This window comes from Cloeon dipterum, chromosome 3 (genome assembly GCF_949628265.1).
Source record: "Cloeon dipterum chromosome 3, ieCloDipt1.1, whole genome shotgun sequence".
Taxonomy (NCBI): domain Eukaryota; kingdom Metazoa; phylum Arthropoda; class Insecta; order Ephemeroptera; family Baetidae; genus Cloeon; species Cloeon dipterum.
Window position 1 is genome coordinate 19,672,767 of NC_088788.1, and position 23,308 is coordinate 19,696,074.

General features: G+C 37.0%; 3 protein-coding genes and 1 long non-coding RNA gene across 5 annotated transcripts; all 4 read right to left on the reverse strand.

Moving 5' to 3' along the window:
* Nucleotides 1-31: 31 nt before the first annotated feature.
* On the reverse strand, nt 32-5,005 carry LOC135941391 (sialin-like). The gene is made up of 10 exons (XM_065486891.1): nt 4,918-5,005; nt 3,909-4,144; nt 3,308-3,541; nt 2,808-2,892; nt 2,041-2,255; nt 1,814-1,960; nt 1,136-1,268; nt 849-1,004; nt 376-461; nt 32-314 (listed from the first exon to the last, which is right to left on the reverse strand). Exons 1-10 carry the CDS (start codon nt 4,946-4,948, stop codon nt 111-113), a joined length of 1,527 nt encoding a protein of 508 aa, XP_065342963.1. The 5' UTR covers nt 4,949-5,005; the 3' UTR covers nt 32-110.
* A 1,270-nt stretch (nt 5,006-6,275) lies between these two features.
* On the reverse strand, nt 6,276-13,682 carry LOC135940263 (sialin-like). The gene is made up of 10 exons (XM_065485073.1): nt 13,526-13,682; nt 9,334-9,578; nt 8,841-9,092; nt 8,570-8,654; nt 7,919-8,133; nt 7,558-7,704; nt 7,038-7,170; nt 6,825-6,980; nt 6,621-6,706; nt 6,276-6,565 (listed from the first exon to the last, which is right to left on the reverse strand). Exons 1-10 carry the CDS (start codon nt 13,542-13,544, stop codon nt 6,392-6,394), a joined length of 1,512 nt encoding a protein of 503 aa, XP_065341145.1. The 5' UTR covers nt 13,545-13,682; the 3' UTR covers nt 6,276-6,391.
* LOC135940264 (uncharacterized) lies at nt 10,249-11,457 on the reverse strand. Its single transcript, XR_010574835.1, has 2 exons — nt 10,833-11,457; nt 10,249-10,408 (listed from the first exon to the last, which is right to left on the reverse strand). It is a non-coding gene; the product is annotated as an uncharacterized LOC135940264 (long non-coding RNA).
* Nucleotides 13,683-18,479: 4,797 nt separating the features above from the next.
* On the reverse strand, nt 18,480-22,961 carry Afg3l2 (AFG3 like matrix AAA peptidase subunit 2). Of its 2 annotated transcripts, XM_065484010.1 has the most exons (12): nt 22,758-22,960; nt 22,156-22,580; nt 22,001-22,094; nt 21,781-21,949; nt 21,592-21,727; nt 21,296-21,536; nt 20,625-20,778; nt 20,117-20,344; nt 19,832-20,058; nt 19,572-19,772; nt 19,320-19,514; nt 18,480-18,962 (listed from the first exon to the last, which is right to left on the reverse strand). In XM_065484010.1, exons 1-12 carry the CDS (start codon nt 22,851-22,853, stop codon nt 18,705-18,707), a joined length of 2,424 nt encoding a protein of 807 aa, XP_065340082.1. In that variant the 5' UTR covers nt 22,854-22,960; the 3' UTR covers nt 18,480-18,704. The 2 variants fall into 2 exon arrangements, with proteins under 2 accessions (XP_065340082.1, XP_065340080.1); XM_065484008.1 differs by having other exon boundaries at nt 21,781-22,094; nt 22,758-22,961.
* Nucleotides 22,962-23,308: the final 347 nt, after the last annotated feature.

Here is a 23,308-nt window from a genome sequence, read left to right on the forward strand (position 1 = left end):
TTAAATTTTAACCTAAGGAAACCACAGTAAATAATTATCAATTAAAAAATATTATTCTATCGTTCAACAAGCAAACAACACACACTAACAAGTTCGCATGCAGGCTATAATTATTTCCTGAGAGGTTCTGTGGAGTCGGGTGCCTCAGAGTCACCCTTGACGATCTTTCTATTTTTCCCCTTTTTTGGCTTAAGTAAGTCTGGCTCATTCCACAACTGCACTTCCCCGCTGCCAAACACGGTGAACACGACCATCGTGAACAGCCCAAGAACAGCAGAAATGATGAACACGTACCTCCACTGCGCCAAAGTTTGCTGTCAAAAGAAATTTGCACTTCAGCCATTTCCAATGCGTCCATCAGTTTAGAACACTTACATTGTCTTTGATTATGAAGCCAACAACCAATGGCACCACAAATCCGCTGCTCATACCAATGATGCTGATCAGTCCCAAAAGCGATCCTTTCGAATTAAAAATTCAGTTAACGATAACTGTTTTCCCCTTGTATCTTTTCATTCAAATACTTAAATAAAAAGGAGAATAATAATTTAAAAACAGTTTTGAATGTAATGGTTAAGGGACGTTAATACCCGAAATTCTGTTCGTTAGAATAAAATGAAATCCCTGATTTAAAGAGAGAGCATTGCACTGCGATCAAAGTAACAGCATTAGGCAAGAAATGAATATTCGTGGTTTAAAATGCAACAATTCTTGGTGACTAACCACCCCTAAAAATGTCATTTGGAATACACTAAAGGTTGCATTTATATGGAATGTAATCATGAAAATCATATTGCGCTGCTGCGGCGCTGATGGCCCAACCACATGATTGATTTGTTTTCTATAACCTGAGAAGTTGGGTGCAAGATCAACACTGTTGACGAGCGTTCCTGACGAAGCGCTGCCAGAAATCATTGATGCGAGGGTTAACACGGCCACCTCTGCTTTCGCGTTACACCCCATATTGCCCATGAGCAGGAAAAGACCGGCTGGAATTCCTTGAGCTGGAAAATAATAATATCTAAAAACTATTCAGTGAAAAAATAATATTGCAAAATTGTTAATAATCTCCATTAAAGGTCAATCAGAGAATATGTATTTCAATCACGTTTCATCGCTTAAAAAACATTTTTACCAACAATTGTAGCCATTTTTCTCGCAAATGTGATGGAAATCTTTTTGGACGTGATCATGGAATCGATGACCCAAGAGAAAAACAGCGATCCAATAAACCTGCTCAAGTTAGGAAGTCCGGACAGCAAACCATTCTAGGGATCAATCAAAAGAGTTAATCATCGGAATCAGTAGATATAGTTCATAAATTTCATGCATTAAAACTCAAGATATTTTTGAAAACCATATTATTAATAGTTGGCTCGCATTGTTAAGGCACTCTCAGGAGTGTCAAAGCAATGGGGGATATTTGAGCTGTTTCGGGGATCTAATACTGGCTGCCCAACGTCAGAGTTGGCAAAAAGTGGTTAGTTTAATGACTCGAAATGCTGCAATAGCTCAACGGGCTGGAAGGCGCACCGGCGCTGTTTTTCGCACTTTTCCAGCGGCTTTAAGGATAAATGTCTGGCGTTTCAATAAAAGAACTCTGTGCGGGGAGGCGAAAAGAGGGCCACATTGGGCCCAAACTCCTCTGTGGCATCTCAGACCCCATTCTTTCCGCTCGGAGGTGCTATTGGGACCCAGTGAGCTCATAGCCCACAAGATGTGCTGTGCAGAGGTTAAAAAAATAATAAAAAATAACTATTTAAAGCTGCGTTTTCTGATCAATGTTCTCATAGAGGTTAGGCAAAAAACGCACCTCTCTGATGCTTAGGCCGTGCACCGTTTTGAGATATGTCGGTCCATAAGTGATTATAGTCATGAAAGCCCATATTGTTCCAACGTTTGCCACGACCAGCGCCCAAAACGGAACCGACTTCAGAATGGACTTCAGCGGCAATTTCAGCTAACGAAAAAGAAAATTCCATTAGAAATTATTGTACTATTTAACTTATTCGAAAAAAGCCTTGATTCCTGGTATCATACTTTTCTTTTGGAAATGACCACGTTCTGCTCGAGGTAGGCCAGCTCCTTTTTGCAGATTCGTGGGTGTTTTGCTGGCGAATCAAAGGCGCAAAACCACCACCACACGCACCAAAGTAGACACATTAGTCCAGGTACATAAAACGCTGACTCCCAGCCGAAAGAGTCGATCAAAACACCACATAAGGGATACGTCACCGCGATACCAACAGAATTGCCTGAAAACATTCAAAAGGAATATACTATAACTTCTTAAAAATAATCGAGAGTATAAATTAATGTTATGTAGAAGTTACAAATTTGCTTCTATGCTCCCAAATTCACTTAATATACATTTGACGATAAAATATATGGAGACCGTTGATGTAGTTAAAAATTAAAAAAACGAGCTCAACCAAAGGTAATTAAATCACTTGTCCAATATTGATTAAAGATTTATCTTTTGTTTTGTATCTGTCACTCAGATAAATTTTTAATTAAATTAGTTAACTCGCTATTCCATCTTTATCGTGATTTACAATGCACATAACTCCAGTTGTTCTTTCTCTTGTTTTTGCGCAACCCATGACCTCTTTGTTTTATTGCATTTCGAGCAGATTATATGCAAAGAGTTACATCAATCGCGCGTGGCTCTCAATAAGCTATAAAATTTGTTTGAATCGTCGTAGTTATCATAGGCAGGGGAAATTTAAGCATTTAATTTATAAATTAAACGTTTCAATGAGGTTTCGATGAATAACCCACCGTCCAGAGTTAAATTAAAAACGCACCCATATAGGTAGAGACAAATTTGCTCCTTTCGTGCGGTGGGAACCACTGACTCGCCATCACGTGCATTGCAGGCCATGTTACTCCCTGGAAAATAATAACATAAATAAATGAAAACAAAACTGGTGACCCTTTTGCACCCGGAGAAAACGCATGTGTTTGTGCGCGCGTCCTCGGCCCCACATAAATTTCACTTTTCTTCTTCTGTTGCTTATCATATCGCAATAGTATACAGTATATTTCGTTTTTATTGCTATTATTCTTGACTTTGAAGGCCACTAGAGTGCAACCACTACAAGCATTATTTATCTCGCAATTCGTGCACTCGTGCCACCAATAAAATGTGAAATTAATTAAATTTGCGAAACATTTCTAAATGAATAATAAAAATTAAAAACAGTAATTTATTGGTCGGAAAATGCTAATTAAAGATATAAATATTTAGTTGAATCAATCTAAAGTAATTTTATGTAAAAAAAATAGATGACAAATGTTTTCTCACCGCTGCCATGCCTTGGATGAGACGGACGAGAATAAGGACGGAGATGTGGAATCTGGCCGCGACCGGAACGAGCAGACACATCAAACAGAGTACCAGATTTCCACCACCGTAGACTAGCTTCCCTCCGTACTTTTCAGCAACTAAGCCACCCGGCACCATAGTGACCACGTAGCTCCAGTAAAACGAGCCCAAAACCATTGCCTGCTGTCCTGAGTCCCAATCGAACTCGGCCTCCTGACTTACACATCCATGCAAAATTTAGAAATGATAATAATGTGAAAATGTGTTACGATTTAAAAGAAGATCGTATAATTTTTTCCATAAAATTGCACCACGTCAATATTTGTTTTAGTTGTTGTTGGGCAGATGTTACGTATTCTCAGCGTGTATAACAGAGGCCAAAGTCAAATTTTTACTAAGATAACGCTATAGTAAATTTGCTTAGCAATTCAGGCTAAAAATAGTGATGAATCGTGGACCAAAACTGTCTATCAGTGAATTGAACAAAATGCTCTTAGAATTTTCAAGAATTTGTAAACATGGTGTCTAGATAAATTTGATTTCGCAAGTTTGCCCCACATTTGGTTGCGCTTTATCGCACCTGGAAGTCGGCCCCGGGTGCAGCGTGTTTGCCGCTCGCGTTGGCCACGCACTCGCTCAGCACCACCGTCTTGTTAAACGACGCGCTGCTCAAGACGTTCGTTCCGCCAGTCATCGACACAATCGCGATGTTCAAGTTCACTCGCAGCATGTAGTTGGTGAAGAAGCCAAAGAAGCTAAGAATCCCCAGCACGCCTCGCGACGGAATTCGACTAGGCTGCACCCACACCCGCCATCCTTTAATCACAAATTGCAAATTGCGTTACGCAAAAGAAAGACCAGCCGGAGATGCTTTCTAGGCAAAACAAGTTGAGGGGGGGTCAAAGAAATCCACAATACTCCATGATTGATTTTTAATTTTTGATAGTAAAAAATAACCGTGTATTTTAATTGATGAGTATTTTAGTTAAAACAAAGAATTGACAACAGAATTGAGCAGTTTCATTAAATGAAATTTGGAAATTTTATTGACCTATACTTGAGAGTAAAATTGAAACAGGAATGCGATTAATCTCGAGTGAAACTTTTCTCAAATGTACGTATTTGGAAAGTCTTTGCTAAAACATTACTGTAAAAAATTAATTTCGTAAAAATTCCATATTTCAGAATATTATTGAGAAATAGTATTTTGCAGATTAACATCATCAAAATGAAAATATTTTTATCACTACCTATATAGTTTAATTTAACAAGCGTACGATGGACCTATGCGGTCTAAACTGTCTTTGCTCTGCCTGGATTTGTCTTGACTTTTGTAATGACATTATCTGAGAAAAACAGAACCTTTTAGTGTTTCAATAGCGAAAAAATTAAAAAACATTTTTCCAAATAGGTTCTTAAAAAAATCCAAATTTCGCTATTTTTACAAAAAAAAAAACATTTAGCCATCATTTTTATATTATTTTTTCCTTTCATATGATTGAATTAATTTGTGATTAGTTGCATAAAAATATGATTGAGTTTTTTCCCAATAATTTTCAATCGCTGACACCAAAGTTAATCGGAGTTACCTGATTTTTCTGTCTTTTCTTCTTCGCTCATCTTCAGTTGGCAAAGTTGGAAAAGGCTGCTGTTCGTGGAAAAGCAGTGGTCGGTCGAGTGTGGGGAAGAAAGTGATAAGACGGCGGCTGCAGTCCATGGACCGGCAAAGAAGCCCCTCTCCTCTGCCTTACGACCACGTGACCCACTGATTGTCCACATTATAGTTCTTTCGATCGGGTACTGTGCGTCCTCTTGTTTCTATTCTGCTTGCCTGGCTGCGAGGGTTACTGCTGCTGCGGTAATAGCGACGGCCGTTATTTATTTATTTACTCTGGACTAATCGCGTGGGATATGTGCGTTGTGCGCGGATCGACAGCACGGAAAGGCCATTCAAGACGTTTCATTTGGGCTCGCTATTAAGTCAGCAAAGCGTAGGCAAGGTCGCGGTTGACGAAACCAGTTTTTCGACACTGCACAAAGGGGGCTCGCCACTGTGAGTTAGAATATTGTTACTCAAGTGGATACAAACAAAAGGTTAGCAATATATATTTTAGTTTGCAGAGTACTGAACTGATAGACTGATTTTTACCCTCTGTTACCAAATGATATTTTGCTGTCATTTTGGACATAGTTGCTCTACTGATCCGCAACAAATTTTCTTTGAATCTGTATATTAAATATTAAACGAGTTGACGATTGTCATAAAATTATGAAATTATAATAGATAAAAATTATGTTGGCGAAGCTTGATATTGAATTTGACGAATGTATACAGGATTGGAAGCTTGGAATTATTGATAATTATTACTCACATGTTATTTTCATTTTCTATCATGAAAAAATATTCAGATGGATATAAGAGAAACGCCTGCAAATGTTGCGAAATAGTCAACCGGTGATGCAATGTCGTCTGCGTGGTTGCATAAATGCACTCACTCGCTTTGTGTCGCTTGTAGGAATCGTAGGATTCATGATAAATATTATACCTTTTAGCTGTTATCATGCTCCTTTTAAATGCATGAATCGAAACGTAAGGATACTTTTCCATCAATCTTTAAATTATCAAGTTCGGTAAATGCAATGAGGGTGAAATAGAGTGCGCATCAGCTGCCAGCTGCCTCATCGAGATACAGCATAAAGTTTACTTTTCGGAGGTGGAATAGCGGGAAATTTCTACCGCGACAGAAAATTATAAGACTCGCCACTCAATGAATTAGATAATATACATTCACTTGAAGTGTAAGCATATAAAAATTTAAAAGCGAGGAATATGCTACCTACTAGACACACAAGAAATAGGGAGAGAAATATTTTTTTACAGAGTATAGTTTTTGTGAACTTTTTAATTAGAATAATCCAAATTCTCTGAAACAAAACAATTCTAAAATTATTTTAATCAACATATACTTTATTCAAAACATTTTAGTATCTTACTGGCATGTGGAACAAGAGTGAATACATAAAATATCAACAAGTTAATGAAGCATTCAGACAGTGGTGAATTCATGCATGCAGTGGCTCGTTAGTTGCGTCTTCTTCTTTCTTGTCGTTGCTCTCATTTTTAGGCTCATTCCACGACTGCACTTGGCCGCTGCCCCATATTGAAAAGACGACTGTAGATAATACATTCAACACCGACGCAATTATGAACACGTATTGCCACTGCGCCATTGATTGCTGTAAATGAAATAACATGAGCATTTTAGCCATTAAAAATAAATAGAACCACTACATTTTCTTCGATGATGGAGCCAACAATCAATGGCACGAGAAATCCTCCACTCATTGAAGCAATACTGATCATGCCCATAAGTGTTCCTGTAAAAGGGTTTGTTTTTGTTAATAATTAAACTAAATTTTTATTAAACCTTCTAAATCTGGAACACGAATTTTTTATCAATTTAAAAATTGGCTGACAATAGAATATATTTAATACCCGCAAAATTTGGCGCCAGGTCGACACTGTTGACGATCGGCCCTGAGGAGGCACAGCCTCCGAAGAGAGAAGCCACAGTGAGAACAGCCACCTCAGCTGGGGCGTTACAGCCCATGTTGCCCATTAGCAGGAACAAAGCGGCAGGCATAATTTCAGCTGCCAATATAAAGCAAAGGTAACACTAAACAGAGATCTAAAATTGAGATTGCAAACCGATTGCGGTGGCCACCTTCCTGGCGCAGGTAATGGTGCATTTATTTGCGGCGATCATTGAGTCAATTATCCAGGAGAAGAAAAGTGATCCCATGAACCTTGACAAATTTGGCAAACCTGATAAAAGTCCGTTCTGCAATATTTAAATGGAATTATAATCAAATCAATACATAATTTTTTTTATTTTAAAATTATCAATATGATAAATGTGTTGTTTTTACTATATATTATGTTGAATTTTAATACACAAATTATTCAATTTTAACGTCTTTTTGACCAATTTTTATAGAAAAGCAGAGCCAAATCGTGTAAAGAACACCGCCTTTGTTTAATTTATAATCTAACTGGAACATACAAATTTTGGCATCAATTTTTTCAATAATTGTTATGAGTAAAACAAAATAATTGTTTAATTTGATTGCCTGAAGGTGCATTCACAATAAATGAATAGCTATTTTATGTCCATCTTGGAAGGCTTGAGATATATATGGGATATCTTTAATATTCAATCAAAAATTACCTCTTTGATGTTGAAGCCATGCACAACCTTCAAGTAGGTCGGTCCATAGGTGATGATGGTCATAAAGGCCCAAATAGAACCAGTGTTGGCCACCATTAGTGCCCAGAACGGTGGCGACTTTAATACCTCTTTGAGCGGAAGTTTCAGCTAGAATAATAGGCAAAATTAGATGTTTCCCAAATAAAAACTGATATGATGGATGATGGAAAACTGTTCATTCCTGCTGAATTGACTGGTCAATTAAAAGTAATTTTACTCTGTTGCAAAAGGATCGTGCTCCTCAAGAAATCATAATTACTGAAGAGATATTGAAAATTTCGAGTTAAATTAAAATGAAGTATAGCCTATTTGAGATTTTTGCCTTCTCTTTGGATGTCACGACGTTTTTCTGAAGGTACTCGAGTTCTTCTTGCGAGATGCGTGGGTGCTGTTTGGGCGAGTCGAAGGCGCACAGCCACCACCAGACGCACCACGCGATGCAGATGAACGCGGGCACGTAGAAAGCTGACTCCCAGCCATAGGTGTCAATCAAAATGCCGCACAGAGGATATGTCACTGCCGTGCCAACAGCATTACCTGCGTGTCACAACACATTTCATATTATTCAACATCCTGCGAAAGTGACACGTATGAAATCAAAATTGATTGCTCTTATTTGATTGACATGCACTCTCAGACAGGCACATTCGACCTTGTCAATTTTTTATCAGCTTTTTTACACAGACATTGCCGGCAGCATGTCTGGCTGGAAAACCCGGAAAACCAGTTTGTAGCTTTGACTTCTAAATAGCAAGAGAGACGATTCCGTATGCGGGAAATGTTATTTGGTCAGCGCAGAGAGAATTTTTAAACAAGAAAGTCTACTTTTTAGGAAGAACTTTTGAATGAAGATATATACTGCTACATCTTACGAGCGAACAGGAAAAATCCAGTCCAGTTGTAAAAAAACAAGTGATTATAAATTAAAGTCAACTGAAAAATATCAGGTCAGGAATCTTCTTGCGATACTCACCCATGTAGGAGGAGACGAATTTACTTCGCTCATGCGGTGGTATCCAGCGGCTAGTCATCGAGTGCATGGCTGGCCAGGTCATACCCTGAATAATAAATAATGCGGTGTAAACAACAAAATATTTGAGTGGTTTAAAATATACAAGTTTTGTAAGTATTTTTGAAAGAAAGAATTAAATATTTTATAATTATTTTTAAATGCAAATCGCATTAAGTGAATTTTACTTAATGGGAAGATTAAATTGATAAGTGGGATTAATTTTTGTTCTCACGGCTGCTAATCCTTGAAGGAGTCTTATGGCGATAAGCAGGTTAAAGTCAAGTCTGGCCGCCGTGGGGATGGCAAGGGCTGCCAGTCCCAGCATGAGGTTGGCGCCGCCGTAGACGAGTTTGGTACCGAACCTCTCGGCCAGCATACCACCTGGCACCAGACTGATGATATAGCTCCAATAAAACGAGCCCAGCACAATGCCCTGCTGACCAGAATTCCATGGGAACTCAGCGCCGCCACTCTCCGCAGAATTCTATTTTTCAAAATAATTATTCAACTAAGTTTTCCATTGTTTAAAGTACGAATTATTATCATTTGATTTAAAACTTGAGCACAAGCTGTATCAAATGAAAGTTTTTGTTTGACGATTCTATCAGCACATTGAAACAAAATATTTTTATATTTGTTCGTTCTCCAACCATTCAGAAAAAGAACGACACGAATAAAATGTTTGGAGGTACAAGAAGATATCTATTTTTGTTTGGTAAACACACCTGTTCTTTGAGTAGTGTATCATTGTCAAGCATGTTCATTGACTTCCAATTTTCAGAAATGCATTCGCTGGAGATTATATCGGAGGCAGTGGAGGTGGTGTTGCCCCCCGTTCCCCCCGTCATGGAAACAATGGCGATGTTTATGTTTACGCGCAGCATGTAGTTGACAAAGAAGCCAAAAAAAGAGATAACACCAAGAACGCCCCGCGCCGGAATCCGGCTTGGCTTCGCCCACGAAAACCAACCTAGAATCAATTTGACGAAAGGTTTGCATTAAAAATTATCATTAATTTGACTGGTTGTGAGAGACAAAAGTGCATGCAGTTTCTTTGGATTTTGAACCGATTCTTAAAGTCACGCAAGCAGTAGCATATTCATGTGGCAGCTGCGGTCAACTTACTTGTGCAAATTCTTAAATCAAAAGGGACACTTCCCGCATAAAAAAATATCGCCTGAGAATGTTCTAAGAATATACCGACTTCGCCCAGGATTAATCTAAAAAATTAATTATATATGAACTTATGATACGGTTTTTCGTGATACTGGATTAATCTGTAGATTAATTTAAGAGAATATCCTTAGAATGTTCCAGGATTATTCTGCCGGGGTTTGTTTCAAAAAGCTCTAAAGAATGATCCTAGAACATTCTCAGAATATACTTATGGATTAATCTTTGGATTGATCTAGGATTAATATTTAGCGTATCAAATCTTAACTTTGTATTATTCTTTGAGGACAATCTTAGAATGTTCTTAGGTGATTCTAATATCATTTTAAGGCTAACATAGATTGTGACAAAAATTATCCCTAAATTATTCTTAAAATTACCCTCAGATTGTTCCTAGAATATTTCAAAATCTGTTATTACTATTACTGCGATATAATTGGGAATTATTTAAATACATAATCACAAACTTATTTAGTTAAATTTTTAAAATTTATTTGTTTTTAATCATATCAGGTACAAAATTTTCTCTCATTCGATGCCAGCACCGCCAATCTTGAAGCCCAAACTGCAGAACTTAAACGATTGTATCTTTTCCCGTCGTGCAAAACAGCTGCGGACGGCTTGAAGCTAAAAAAAGGGAGCGACTCGTAGAAAAAAATAAATAAAAGCTTTTTTCAATTAGCTGTGCTTGGAAAATGGAAGGTAGAAGTATGTCAAGTTCATGCATAATATTTTTCCATTTTCCATGCGAAGCCAATTGAATCAGAATGTGTAATCAAAATTCTCGTGAGCGTACAAAAAATGCGACCGCGATTTACATAGAAAGATTATATTTTTCATCACCGATTTAAAATTTACCGCCACCCAAACTTATTTATGGGGTTCTAATTAAGAACATTAAGGACTGGAGAGGATCCCATATCAAAATATTGGTGGCGAAAACCGTACAAGTAGCGGCGAAAAGTGTAATTTTACCATAATACCGTTAGATTTTCAAGTTGCGCGATCAGATCTAATTTCTTTGGACGCAAATCTATAAAATGAGACTTACCCTGTTGACCGCAAGATCCAGGCCATCCGTCCGAGTCTGCGGGACGTCCGTGTTGTCCCTTACTGGCGGCGTCCGGCGTCCTGCGACTCCTGCGTCCGTTAATAACTTAAACTTTGAACGGCGGTTGACCGTTGACGCGTTAGACAAAGAGAGCGAAGCAGGATTTTGTAAGTCTCTTGCTGCTGCTGCTCGCTAGTCCTGCTGCCACCGCCCGTCGCCCCTCCCCCGCTCCAAAACAGAGGCAGGCGGCAGGCATTCCATGCAAGTGCGTGCATGCATGTGCAGCCGCCGCTACCACGCGCACACTTAAATCGCCCTTTTAACCCTTTTTTGTCCTTTTGACCATTATTTTCATATTTGCCCGTTTGTCGGTAGCATTAAATAAGACTCTTTGTGTTAAGAAATTAATTTATTCAATCGCATTTATGATTTTTACCCTTTTTAATCCGGGCAGATTCTTTGAAAAATAAAGGCATCATAATTTTGTATCAGATAATGAAAAAGGTTTAGGTTTTAATATTAAAATTTAATCCATCGACTTGATTAAAAAATATTTCTCAGAAAAATATTTTTTGTGATAACGCGATTTCAAAATATTTAACAATATGGCAGTTAATTTTCTTGATTAAATTATGTTTCATCTTTAATTTTGTGTTTTCAATTTTAAGAAAAATATCTAAGTTCTTCTCTTTTCGGGCTTTTAAAGAATATTCTAGGAACATTAAAAAAATATTCTCAGAATGATTCATAGAATAATCTGGGGATAATCTATTAACTTATATTCAAATTTCCCCTTTGGGATTATTCTAGGGATATTCTTGTAGATTAATCTCTAGATTGATTTTAGAACATTTTAAGGTTAATCTGGATTAATTCCAGGAAAATTCTAGAAATTAATTTTTTAGATTAATCTCAGAATGATCTAAAGAATTTTCTGAGGATATTTTTTTAGATTAATCTCTAGATTGATCTTAAACATTCATAGATTAATCTCAATTAATACAGGATTAATCCTGGATCATTTTTTTGGATTAATTTTTTCGGGTAAATTTTGATTAATCTAAGATTATTCCGGATATTCCTGGGTTATATTTTTTTATGCGGGTTTTTATTGCTTTCATAGTTTAATGTTAGGTTTAAGAATTTAATTTGGGACAGCGAAGCAACTCTGTTCTATACATGCACATGTTAAAAATTGAAATCGAATATAATTTAAGAAGCTGTTAAGTAGAATAAGATTTTTAATCAGGAATCGCGCAATATGCTACTTATGAATATCTTCAAATGCCGTTTCTTTCATGATTCGATGAACAAAAATTGTGTCAAGGAAAAGATTCCAATTTTAACTTGAAATGATCTTTTAGAGGATTTATCACAAGCAACTTAAATAATTTTATTCAGTAATCTGAAGCAGAGATGAGCGTTCATGCATATAGTAAGTTAGCTCTGCAATTAAAGAGGAGATGATTTCTAAACGCACTTTTAAAGCAGTTTGACGTAACATTTTAAGTAAGTTATAACTGTAAACCTTAATTTACAAGCTTATCATGTCCACTCTATGTTTAAAACCACCTGGCTAGTAAAACTGGATCTCACCTCTCACGCAAAGAGAAGTCTAAAAATAAAAATCTGCAAACGAACCACGAGAGTTAAGCGAGTTTTTTATGTGTTTATCGGAATATATACAGTGATATTTTCAATGTTGAAGGGTACACTCTATATTTTTTGCGTTGATTTCATTGGCTAGAATTAATTAGTTCTTCAGCTCAACGCCTTCTTTGCACGATTAAAATGAAACATTATTAATTATCGATGACGCATAAATTATTTGTAGTAAGGCTATCCAAGTTTCCTCATAGGTATTTATATGAAGGCAAATAAAGATGAAGAGTAAATAGTTTTAAATGGAGGCCCTGATACTTCCCTTTTGGAATAAACCTATTTTACGGTACTTTCACTAACAAAATTAGTAATATTCAGGTTTCATATTCAAAGAAAATACTATACAGATATTTATTCTAATTGTAAGAAGGAAGGAAGCACAATTAATCTATTATTGGGTATTTTGTATTTATATTTATTTATCTTATTTATAACTTTTTGGTATATATTTTAAAATATAGACTCTCATTGAATTAATGTGTATTTTGGTGGAACAGCTTTCCGGGTTTAGACTTCTTGTAAAGGAAAAATTAACTATCAAAATAAAAGTATAGGGGACTCACGCTTTCAGATCACTCACACTTCTCGCTCTGATAGGAAGAATCAATGTTAATGCCCTATTCTAGCGGGAAGTGTGAGTTGGGCGAAAATGGTGAGTCTACCATAAATCTATATTTGATTACATAATTCATCTTGGTACAAAATTTGAATTAGCTGTTAATTATAACTTGAACAGATTCAGCTGCCACAAATAATGCCCGCGAAATACATATAAACATTTCAATGCAAATTTCAATTGTTAATCGAAAAAATATATGAGTGGCGAGTGCATCAAAGTTGCCTTTTTTTGTATGGATGAGAACTAAGGCTTTCTGCCTTGAGAATGGTAAGCAAAAATATTATTAATTTATAGGAATGAGGTACAATTTTCTAAGTTAGAGACAGAAGAGAGAATAGGCATCGACAGTCACACAATCCCAAGCACAACAATTTAAATTTTAAAATAATCAGAGAGAGTAAATTCAATTCACCTTTGCCGCCGATCGCCATACTGCTGCTACTTTAGCTGATGCCTGGTGCTCGACTGCCGTTGCATTTTGTTGAGAGTGTCCAGCAGCCTTAACCTGCGTGCTACGAGAACCGCGACAATCAGTCGCCGCCGACTCTCCATGTACACACAACTTCCTTGCCACCTTGCAAGGCTTCTCCCTCTTTGAAAATCAACTCATCGGCACCACTCATGTCTAATTATTAGGTTAAAATCGGGGTTGAAATTAAAATTAATCGAGCGACAAAGATCAGAATAAAAAAATCTTCAAATTGCTCCACAATGAACTAACCATTCTCCCAGTTTAAAATTTAAGCTTTCAGTAAGGGTAACCATTTTACGAATCTTAAAATAGGAATCTTTAAATATATTTGAATGAAGTTCACATTTGACACCTTTTAATTTTAATGCGATGTAAATTTTTGTGCTCACCGATTGCTAGAGGTCTGGTCTGGGACTATAGTATAGAACAACACACGCATTGATCGGAGTTTGATAATTTCCCCCTTTTGTTCACGTATCGCTTTTCATGATGGCTCACGTGATTCGCGTCTCTTCTTTAGTTCGTTATATACCAGCTTCACGGTAGCCAGTGAAAGGTATTTTTTAGTAGCTCCTCTCCGCTGCACACATTTTCACACTAAATAAACTTCAAATAATCCCAGAGAAATCGCTATATAATACACATTAATTTGCAAAAATATTTCGTGTTTATGAAAATTTATAAAAAAAAGATTTAGGTTTTCGATTTTATGTCCATTTGGATGCAAATTAAGTAATATCGAAAAGCAGTTGTGTGTTATATAACGCGAACCAGGAAACCGGCTCTCCCACTTAAGTCTCCTTTTAGCATTCTGATATCTTTGATAACCTTCTTTTACAGAATGATCATGGGCGGGTTTTAGTCTGCTCGTCTGCTCTGTTCTAATTTGACATCTAAAATTCTCAACAAAGACAATGTGTGTTGGTAAAATTACAAATGTAAATTTTCTATATTTGATAGCATATATTATTCGTTTTCATGTTTATGTTTGTTTATTGTTCATGATTAAAATATCACAGTCAACAAGAATATCATTTTAGAAACACGAAAAAAAGGTAAAATGACAAGCAGAAACATTAACGTATGAAGCAAAATGAGTCGAAGTTTGTCATGTGCCACAATAGATTAATAATTGTATTTGATATATCACGTTTTTTGTCGTCTATGTATGGCTCAGATAATAATCAACATCTCTCAAGTCATGAATATAATCTCTTATCCGTACGAAATCTTAAGAAGAACTGTATAATACACTCTCAATATTCATAATACCGAAATTCAGAAGGTTATAAGTGACATTTTCATGTATATAGAGTTCCTATCGGGTTCTTCAAATGTATTTTCTATCCTAAAATTAATTGTGATATTCGCACTTTTATTTTTAATTCTTGTCGCATCCAATAAGAAATAAATGCTGAAATGAACTTAATGCGAGTTGATTGTAGAGAAGTGCGTGGCTCTTAAAACTAAATATAAGCAAGATTAATGTGGTCTGTTCATTAAAACCCAGAAATACCAACTAAAACCTGTATGAAAAGAGAATGAATGAAAATTTATTGCGAGGCTATACCAAATATTAAATTTAAGTTTTGAATATTTGATATTTGGAAAAAAACTATACATACATAATATGCACTATATTAAATCAATGATTTATTAAACGCAATGGGCGTGCAACACTAAATCTATAATTTACCGATATTTTTGCTGCTTCTCTCAAAGATAAATTTCTCGCTGTACACTTTTTAATATGATATGCGCTATATTGCGCAGCTTTCATCAGATCATTATCATCACTTTAACAGGTTCTATGTATTGAAAGGCAATAATTTTGCTCAAACGGCGGTTTTGATTTTCAACCAGGCTTACTTGCGCAGCCCAATCTGTTGAATGTGAGAAGAGACAAACGATGCCCGGTCCGGTACAGGAGGGGGCCGAGGGCTACAGATTTTTACGTGAACGCGAGTCACGTGCTGCTTGGTTCGCCTGACCTCGCCACTCCTTTTCTCTCCCAGCATAAAAGTCTTTAGCATAACCAAACTCATTTTGCATTAGCATTTCATTCTGACCTGTTCACAAGTGTAAATACCTAGATTGGCATCAGTTAATTTAAATTTAGTAAATATGATTATAATAAAGAATTAGCGACCATTATAAATAATTAATAAACAAAGTTGAACCTAAATACATATTAAATTCTATATTTTGTTTGACAAAATTCGTGATGAGAATTCAATGTTTATTTTTAAACCACTGTTCAGCATATACCGTGGGCTATAGGGTCCCAATAACACTACCGAGCGGATAACATGGGGCCCGAGTGGCCGCATAGGAGCTTGGACCCCAATGTGCGTGGTCATCTTTTAGCCTCCCCGCATCGAGGTCTTGTCCCTAAAGCCGCTGGAAATGTGCGAAAACCAACAAGTAGTGGTGAGTCGGCGCCGGTGCGCCTCGGATTCCAAGCCCGTTGAGCTATTTGAGCATTTCGATATTATTTTATTCTAGAATCTCAAAACTATAAATTTGAGTTTTGAGTGCATGTTAAAATCTTCTATTACTCAATCAGATAATACATTTAATATATGCTCTTTGCGTCCCGGAGTAAAACCCGGTCTGTGGTATAATACAGGCATTCCGCGGCAAAGAAAAAAATTAACAGACAAATTGTTTAAAAAGTGCAAAATTTTATTTGCTGGTTTACTTTTTCTTTCCCTTCTTGTCTTTTTTGCCCTTCTTTGGTGCTCTCACGTCCCACAACTCCCTCATCTCCCTTTTGGCTTTATCCACTGATCCACGGAACTCGACCTGAAAACAAAAAATGAAATCATACATTTTATTTTTTTTCAACGAGTAGTAAATAAACAAAAATTGAGGTTGCTTGAATGCGGTCACATATTTTAAAATGAATGTTCTTCTTGAACCTGAGCCTCGCTGGGCCTGGATTATTATGTTTCAGAAGGAGCAGATTCCAGTTCCGATTGAATTTATTATTAAGATCAGAGCTATGGTAATATGGGTACGAAATGTTTTTAGAGATAGTGATCAATTCAATACTTGAGCGGTGTGAAGATATTGCCTGCAAAGCTGGGCGCACCTAGTTTGCGCCTCTAGGAACTGGTTCGCCAGACTCTTGAGGTCCTGTTGGTCTAGCTCAGACATTTTTCACTCTCTTTTCAATCAACAATTAACCTTTGTATAAAGAATAAAATTAATGTGTAACAATGAAATTAATTTTATTTTATTGAGCTTAAAATCGGCTCCAAAGCTATATTTAGAAAATAAAATGTTACGGTGTGTATATGCGAAATAAGGAAAAAGAATATTATCATCAACCGTTTTGCTTCTATATTCTATAATTCAACCGATTCAACAGTTTGAAGGATTTTATAATCGCCATTCGCATAAAAAACAAGCACGTTGTTAAAAAAAATAATAAAAGATGTGAGTCTTACGATTACAATACGAAAACCTGTTTTGCATACTCGTCATGCTGCATACTGGGTCGGAGGAGCATTCCACGTGCTGCATTGCTGCATTGCTTGTGATACTTGTAGAATAACTGCTGAAATCACGAGACATGTGGCCCTTCGTTGGAAGTATTAATTATCATGGTCAATAATAGCATATGATTTATGACTTATATCAACACAATAAAGCATTTCGTAAAGTGTCTCTGAGAAATTCTAAAGATTAGTATTTATAATTTGTTTACTATATAGATATTTAGGGTTATTTTAGAACTGTGAACCTCAAATTATATTATTTATCAGATGCTTTTAGTGTTTAATTGAACTCTGCTTTTAAACTCGTCCCAGCCACGTGCGATTAAAGAGTGGGCTGAGAACTCGTTGCAACTTAATCTCAAAATTTATTGTACCTGCTGGTAATAAAGGTAGAGGACGACTGCTTACAAATAAATATCATTTGCTCTTGATAATATATGTGCACCAAACGTTTTTAATTGCAAGAACAAGACACGCCATGAGGATCAAGTCTTGGTTAGTCTTTGCACTTTTTGTTGAAAATTAGAAACGAATTTTAATCAATATGTGAGACAGCACCAATTATAAATAAGATGCAATAGTATTAATTGCACATAATTATAGATGTTTGTTATCACTTATTTAAAAAAAAGTACATCAAATATGACAAATAAAAATCAAATATGACATAAAAAAGTGAGAAAGCAAACAACTTGATAAATCCTTGCTCTAAGGAGCAATGTTGAAATGGGTCCACTTTACACATCATCTTATCCTATCCATGTATCACATGCATGTATATCTTTAGATTAATTAATATTGCCATATTCAATATATTTTTTGGCATTTTTATTTTTTTTTTATAAAAGAGCCAAAACATAATCAAACATTTCTATCATTGAAGTAAATAATGATTAGCCTGTAGCTATGCAAGCACGTTGCACATATATGTCAAGCGAATTGCCCAAAACAATATGGAGCAGGCGCTTTGGATGAAGTATTAGACTCAAAATGTGTACGACAGGAGGCGCTTTAAATATTGTACTTTCATTTTGATGTTTCATTAAAAATATAATACGTCAAATAATATAGTTCTTAAGAGGTTTGGTAATATTTTTAAATAAAATTACACTAAAAAATCGATCAGAAAAAGCAAAATAAGTGCGCCTGGTATTTTGCAGTCTCCTTCTGCGATTCAGAATGAAGAACGTAACGTGTGAAGCTTAAGCGTAATTAATACCCAATCAAGTCTAATCTGTTGATATGATTTGCTGTTACTGATTTCAACTCTACGTTTTTTTTTTTTTAAAGAATTCTTCTGGGCAAATTAAAGCTTGAGTAACCCATGCTTGGACACGTAAATAAACAACAATTGAATATTAAAATTTGGTGCTCCTCTAAATGAAAACTCCTTTCATGTAAGTAATCAATCAACATATCATAATTTATTGACGAATACAAATACAGTTAATGCACATCGCAAGCCCTCCGCTTGACCCCACATTGCTGTAACAACACGCTTTTTTAGTGAAATGAGGAGCAATACTAAAAGCACAATGCTGCGGCAATCAAAATGGGACAGAGGCGCAGTTGAATCTAAAAATCAGTCTGTTTGAAGCAACACAGTTGAATCAGCATTATGACTTTTTGCTCTTGGAGGGCTTTTTTGCTTTAGACTCTTCTGGCTTTCCAGGTTGCTCTGTTTGGCTCTTTTCTTCTTCCTTCGTCTTATTCCAGTCCTTGAGACCTTCTGGCAGAGTGGTATCCTCTTCAAAGGAACCAGTTCCTTCAACAAACTCTTCATAAGTTGACTTCTCAGGGAAGGGTCTGGCGCCAAGCAACTCAATCATGTCATCCCTTCCCAAAATTTCTTGCTTCAAAAGACGCTCAGCAACCTATCAAATAAAAGTTTTATAATCTAAGTCATTCAACTGTAGATTTTACAAGCTCGCATCAAATTTGATTTTAATAACTTTAAAACAATAATGCGATGGATTGTGCAAATGCATCCATAGATTAAGCGAAGAAAAATAAGAGTATAAGATTAAAAAAGGATGATGGGTAATCATCAGCAGCATTGCAGTATGTAAAACTTTGGAAGCAAATATATATATGTAGCAGATGCGGATTCAATGGGGTGGTGGAGTTTTGATTGTGTTTGTTAGAATATATTACATTGATAAAAAGGGGAAAAGGCAAGGGATGCAGAAGAATACAGGCACTTCTGCACAGAAGCAAAAATTTGATCATACCTTAGCAACATTTTCCTTGTGTTTAGTTAGGAGTTCAATTGTGCTTTTGTGTGCCTTGTTGATGAGAGCGCGCACTTCAGCATCAATCATCTGCGCTGTTTCTTCCGAGTATGGCTTTTCCATGACCATTTCACCAGGCTGGGGCATGTCAAAACTGACGTTGCCCACTCTAGGATTCATTCCATAATGAACAACCTGCAGGGAAACAATTCTTTCAGCTAGATTGACACTCAAGGCTTCTTAAGAACCGACCTGAGCGTATGCACTTTGAGTGACCTTGCGAAGGTCGTCCTGCGCACCAGTGGTGATTTTCCCAAAGAAGATCTCCTCGGACACCCTTCCGCCAAGCGTCATACACATTCTGTCAAACAGCTGCTCCGTCGTGTACAGGTATTGCTCCCTGGGTAAGTACTGTGCGTAACCCAAACCCTTTCCCCTTGGAATAATCGAGACCTTTAGCAAAACAAGACTTTAATGAAACTGTTATATTTGATAAAGAGACAACACCAAACCTTCAAGAGCGGATCTGCGTGCTGCAAGAACCAGCCAGCAACTGCGTGGCCTGCCTCGTGGTAGGCCACGGTTTTCTTCTCCTCAGGCTGCAACACGTTCGTCTTTTTCTCCATGCCTGCAACGACTCTCTCGATGGCGGCTTCAAAGTCCTTCATAACGATGGCCTCCTTCAGTTCTCGGGCGGCGATCAGTGCAGCTTCATTGCACACATTGGCAATGTCAGCACCTACGTGATAGGTTGGTTAAGTTTTTGTGCGACGCTTCACATAAAAGAGCCACTTTACCAGTGAATCCTGGAGTGAGAGCTGCCATTTTGCGGGAGAGGTCGTTTTTGTCGATGCTGGTCTTAAGGTTGCCTAAATGCACTTTGAAGATAGACGCCCGCCCCTTGATATCTGGAGCAGGAACAAAAATCTGTCGATCAAACCGACCAGGACGCAGCAGGGCCTTGTCCAGAATGTCCACTCGGTTTGTTGCAGCTAACACTACCACGTTTGTTGTTGTGTTGAATCCTAACCAGAGAGAAATAAAAGTCATGAACATTACATAAGCATTTTAACCAGACTTTTTATGTCAGGAACAAGTCTAAATGCTTGAAATTTATAAAATAGCTGACACATATTTAATCGTATTTAGGGTTTTTATGAAGTTTAAAATAAAGTTCTACCAGCTATAAAAATTATTAAAATTAAATTAAAATTGGGAACCTAGCTGATCACATCCAACGCTAACAATAGACATTACAGACGCTTTGTAAGTGCAAATTAAATGTTACAAGCCTGAAGTACATACCATCCATTTCTACCAACAGCTGGTTGAGTGTATTTTCCTGCTCTGAGTGTCCTCCAAAACTTCTTCCACCTCTTTTGCGGCCAACAGCATCGATTTCATCAATGAACAAAATGCATGGTGCGTGCTTCCTTGCCATTGCAAACATGTCCCTGACCTGGAGAAAATTAACACAAATTTTTCACCATTTAGAGAATGCATTTTAAAAAATTTTGATTTAAAATAGATACACATATATAATTAACTTTAATTTAATCAACCGTGGATTACATAACTTAATTTAATTCAAGCTGACCTAAATCAAGGTCTGAAGGTAATTTCTTATATATTGTCGTTTGATCTGCCAGATTTCCTACAAACAGGGTTTGAAAAAAAAATCATTTTTTCAAAAAAAAAAAAACAGCTGCACAGCAAAACCCTTTTTATTGGGATTTTCTGCAATTTAATGTCGTTGTCCAAAACACATGAATTAGAATATTAGGTTAAAATATTCAATGCATGATGACAAAATTTAGTTCTAGCGTAACTAATTTCATAAATTGATAGATTTTTGGAAACCCAATATAATTTTTCATTCTGTGTCTTGTTTGGCGCAAAATATGACAATTAAGGTGGAAAATTTAATACTTTTGGGCAAATTGGCAAAGTCTCCCTAAATATGATAAGATACTTACACGTGATGGACCAACACCAACAAACATTTCAAGGAACTCTGAGCCGGAGACCGTGATGAAAGGCACATTGGCCTCACCAGCGGTGGCTTTGGCTAGCAGCGTTTTTCCCGTTCCTGGGGGCCCAGTCAGCATGGCACCTTTGGGGATTTTAGCGCCGAGGTCCATGTACTGTTGGGGGTTCTTCAGGAAGTTGACAAACTCCATAATTTCTATTTTAGCCTCTTCACAGCCTGCTACATCCCTGCTCAATCACACAACATTGGAGGTATGGTGCCAAAAATGATCCAAATACTTACTTGAAGCGAACAGGAATTTCACTGGGATTTATCAACTTGGCTGTTGACTCCATGACTCCACCGAATAAGCCACCACCCTTTCGTCCTCTGCCACCCATCATTTCGGCAGATCTCCTCATCATGTAGAAGAGGAATCCTGCACCAGATTGGTTTCAGACTTGAATTGCTTATATTATTTTTCATAATCACCTATAATTAGCAGGGTAGGTAGAATTCCAGTAATGCTTGCAGCTTCAAGCTCAGATTTATAGACCACTGGTATGAAATTTGGCGGCTCTACGCTCATGTCAATTTGCGCATTTTCAAGATTTCTTTCAAAGGAATCAACGCTGCCAATGTTGAACCACAGGACACCTTGCTGCATGTGAGAATTAGGACTTGACGCCATTTCAAAAGTGCAAACACTTACATTGCCGTCATATGATGTGCCAGGGAGCAGTTTCACCCGAACCCACTTTTTGTTGACAACTTCCAATTTCTCAACGATGCCTTTCCCGAGGAAACTGATATTTGAAAACACAAGCCATAAGCACATAATTATGAAAAAGTTGGGTGAGTCATTACTTATTGACAAAATCTTTCCAAGTGATTTCCTTGTAGCCCATTTCAAAGTAGGCTATCGCTCCAATTGCGGCCATTGTGACAAACATTGCGATCATGAACCACTGGTCTCTTTCCTTGTTGGGCCCACTGCCACCACCGAACGATCCAAAGGACCATGACTGATCGAATGGTCTGCCAGGGCCTGGGGGTGGTTTGGATATTGGGGGTGGCGCAGCCCCTTTGCTTGGTGGTGGCGGCGCGTCCTTCTTTACCTCTCTCGGTTGATCCTTCAAATTGGGCTTATCCTCTGATGCTGCAGGTTTGCTGCCAGCTGGCCTAAAGAACTTCTCAAATCCTTTCGGTGGTTTTTGGCAGAATCGCCGGAAGAGAGACTCAAAATCCACATTGCTCTTTTGGAGTTGTGAGATGCCTTTCTTGATCTGAAACTGTAATTTTTTTTCATAGGTATGTAGATATAATAATTATGTAATACAAAAAATTTGATTGTATTAATTTGTGTTTGAATTCTTCAACATAATAATTATAAAACAATTTTAAATTTGCGATTAGATTTTTGACAGCATTTAGGCATGGGAATAAAACTAGCGTTATGTAATACTCACAACTGTTGACCTGTCGATGTGCCCCCTGCGACTTGCATGAAACAAAAAAAGCTCCACCCTCTTAGCAGTTGGATTCGACATTAATCTGTAAGCCATTTTTGGTGAAAGGCGTTAATTAATTCAACAATTCAAAATTTAGTTGCATCAGAAATTGGTCGAGCCGAAATTCATGTTTTCACTGTGCAGGCACACCCCCTTCGTCTAGGTGCTTATCAGTGCTGCCAACCGTATTTTAAACACCTTCACATTTTTACTTCTTGGGTTTTAGCGGTTTTAGATGTTAGAAATGAAATATTGATAAGGGTGTTTTAACTTGAATTCAATTTAAGTTTAGAGGGATTAAATTGTTTAGTTTAAATAACATTTTTTCAAATTGTAGTTGTTGATAATATAGTTTATAGATTCCACTAATATTAAATTATGGTTGGTATTTGAAATTTCTAGTTTGATGCAATGTTTTTGAAATTTGAAGCGCGGCAATTTGCAGCAGCACCTTGAAACCATGGGTTATTTTTTATTGGCAAATTCATTGGTTGATTCTGTTTGATGTT

What these genes read in the sequence shown, in the direction of transcription:
- LOC135941391 (XM_065486891.1), bottom strand. Translation starts at nt 4,948, where the DNA reads ATGAGCGAAGAAGAAAAGACAGAAAAATCAG. An exon ending in CACCCGGGGCCGACTTCCAG is followed by an intron (nt 3,542 to 3,908) that starts GTGCGATAAAGC and finishes TGTGTAAGTCAG; the next exon opens with GAGGCCGAGTTCGATTGGGA. An exon ending in ATTTGTCTCTACCTATATGG is followed by an intron (nt 2,256 to 2,807) that starts GTGCGTTTTTAA and finishes GAATGTTTTCAG; the next exon opens with GCAATTCTGTTGGTATCGCG.
- LOC135940263 (XM_065485073.1), bottom strand. An exon ending in TCGTGACATCCAAAGAGAAG is followed by an intron (nt 7,705 to 7,918) that starts GCAAAAATCTCA and finishes CTATTATTCTAG; the next exon opens with CTGAAACTTCCGCTCAAAGA. An exon ending in CCTGGCGCCAAATTTTGCGG is followed by an intron (nt 6,707 to 6,824) that starts GTATTAAATATA and finishes ACCCTTTTACAG; the next exon opens with GAACACTTATGGGCATGATC.
- Afg3l2 (XM_065484008.1), bottom strand. Translation starts at nt 22,853, where the DNA reads ATGGCTTACAGATTAATGTCGAATCCAACTGCTAAGAGGGTGGAGCTT. An exon ending in TTGGTGTTGGTCCATCACGT is followed by an intron (nt 20,779 to 21,295) that starts GTAAGTATCTTA and finishes AATTTTCTCCAG; the next exon opens with GTCAGGGACATGTTTGCAAT. An exon ending in CTCAAAGTGCATACGCTCAG is followed by an intron (nt 19,515 to 19,571) that starts GTCGGTTCTTAA and finishes GTTTCCCTGCAG; the next exon opens with GTTGTTCATTATGGAATGAA.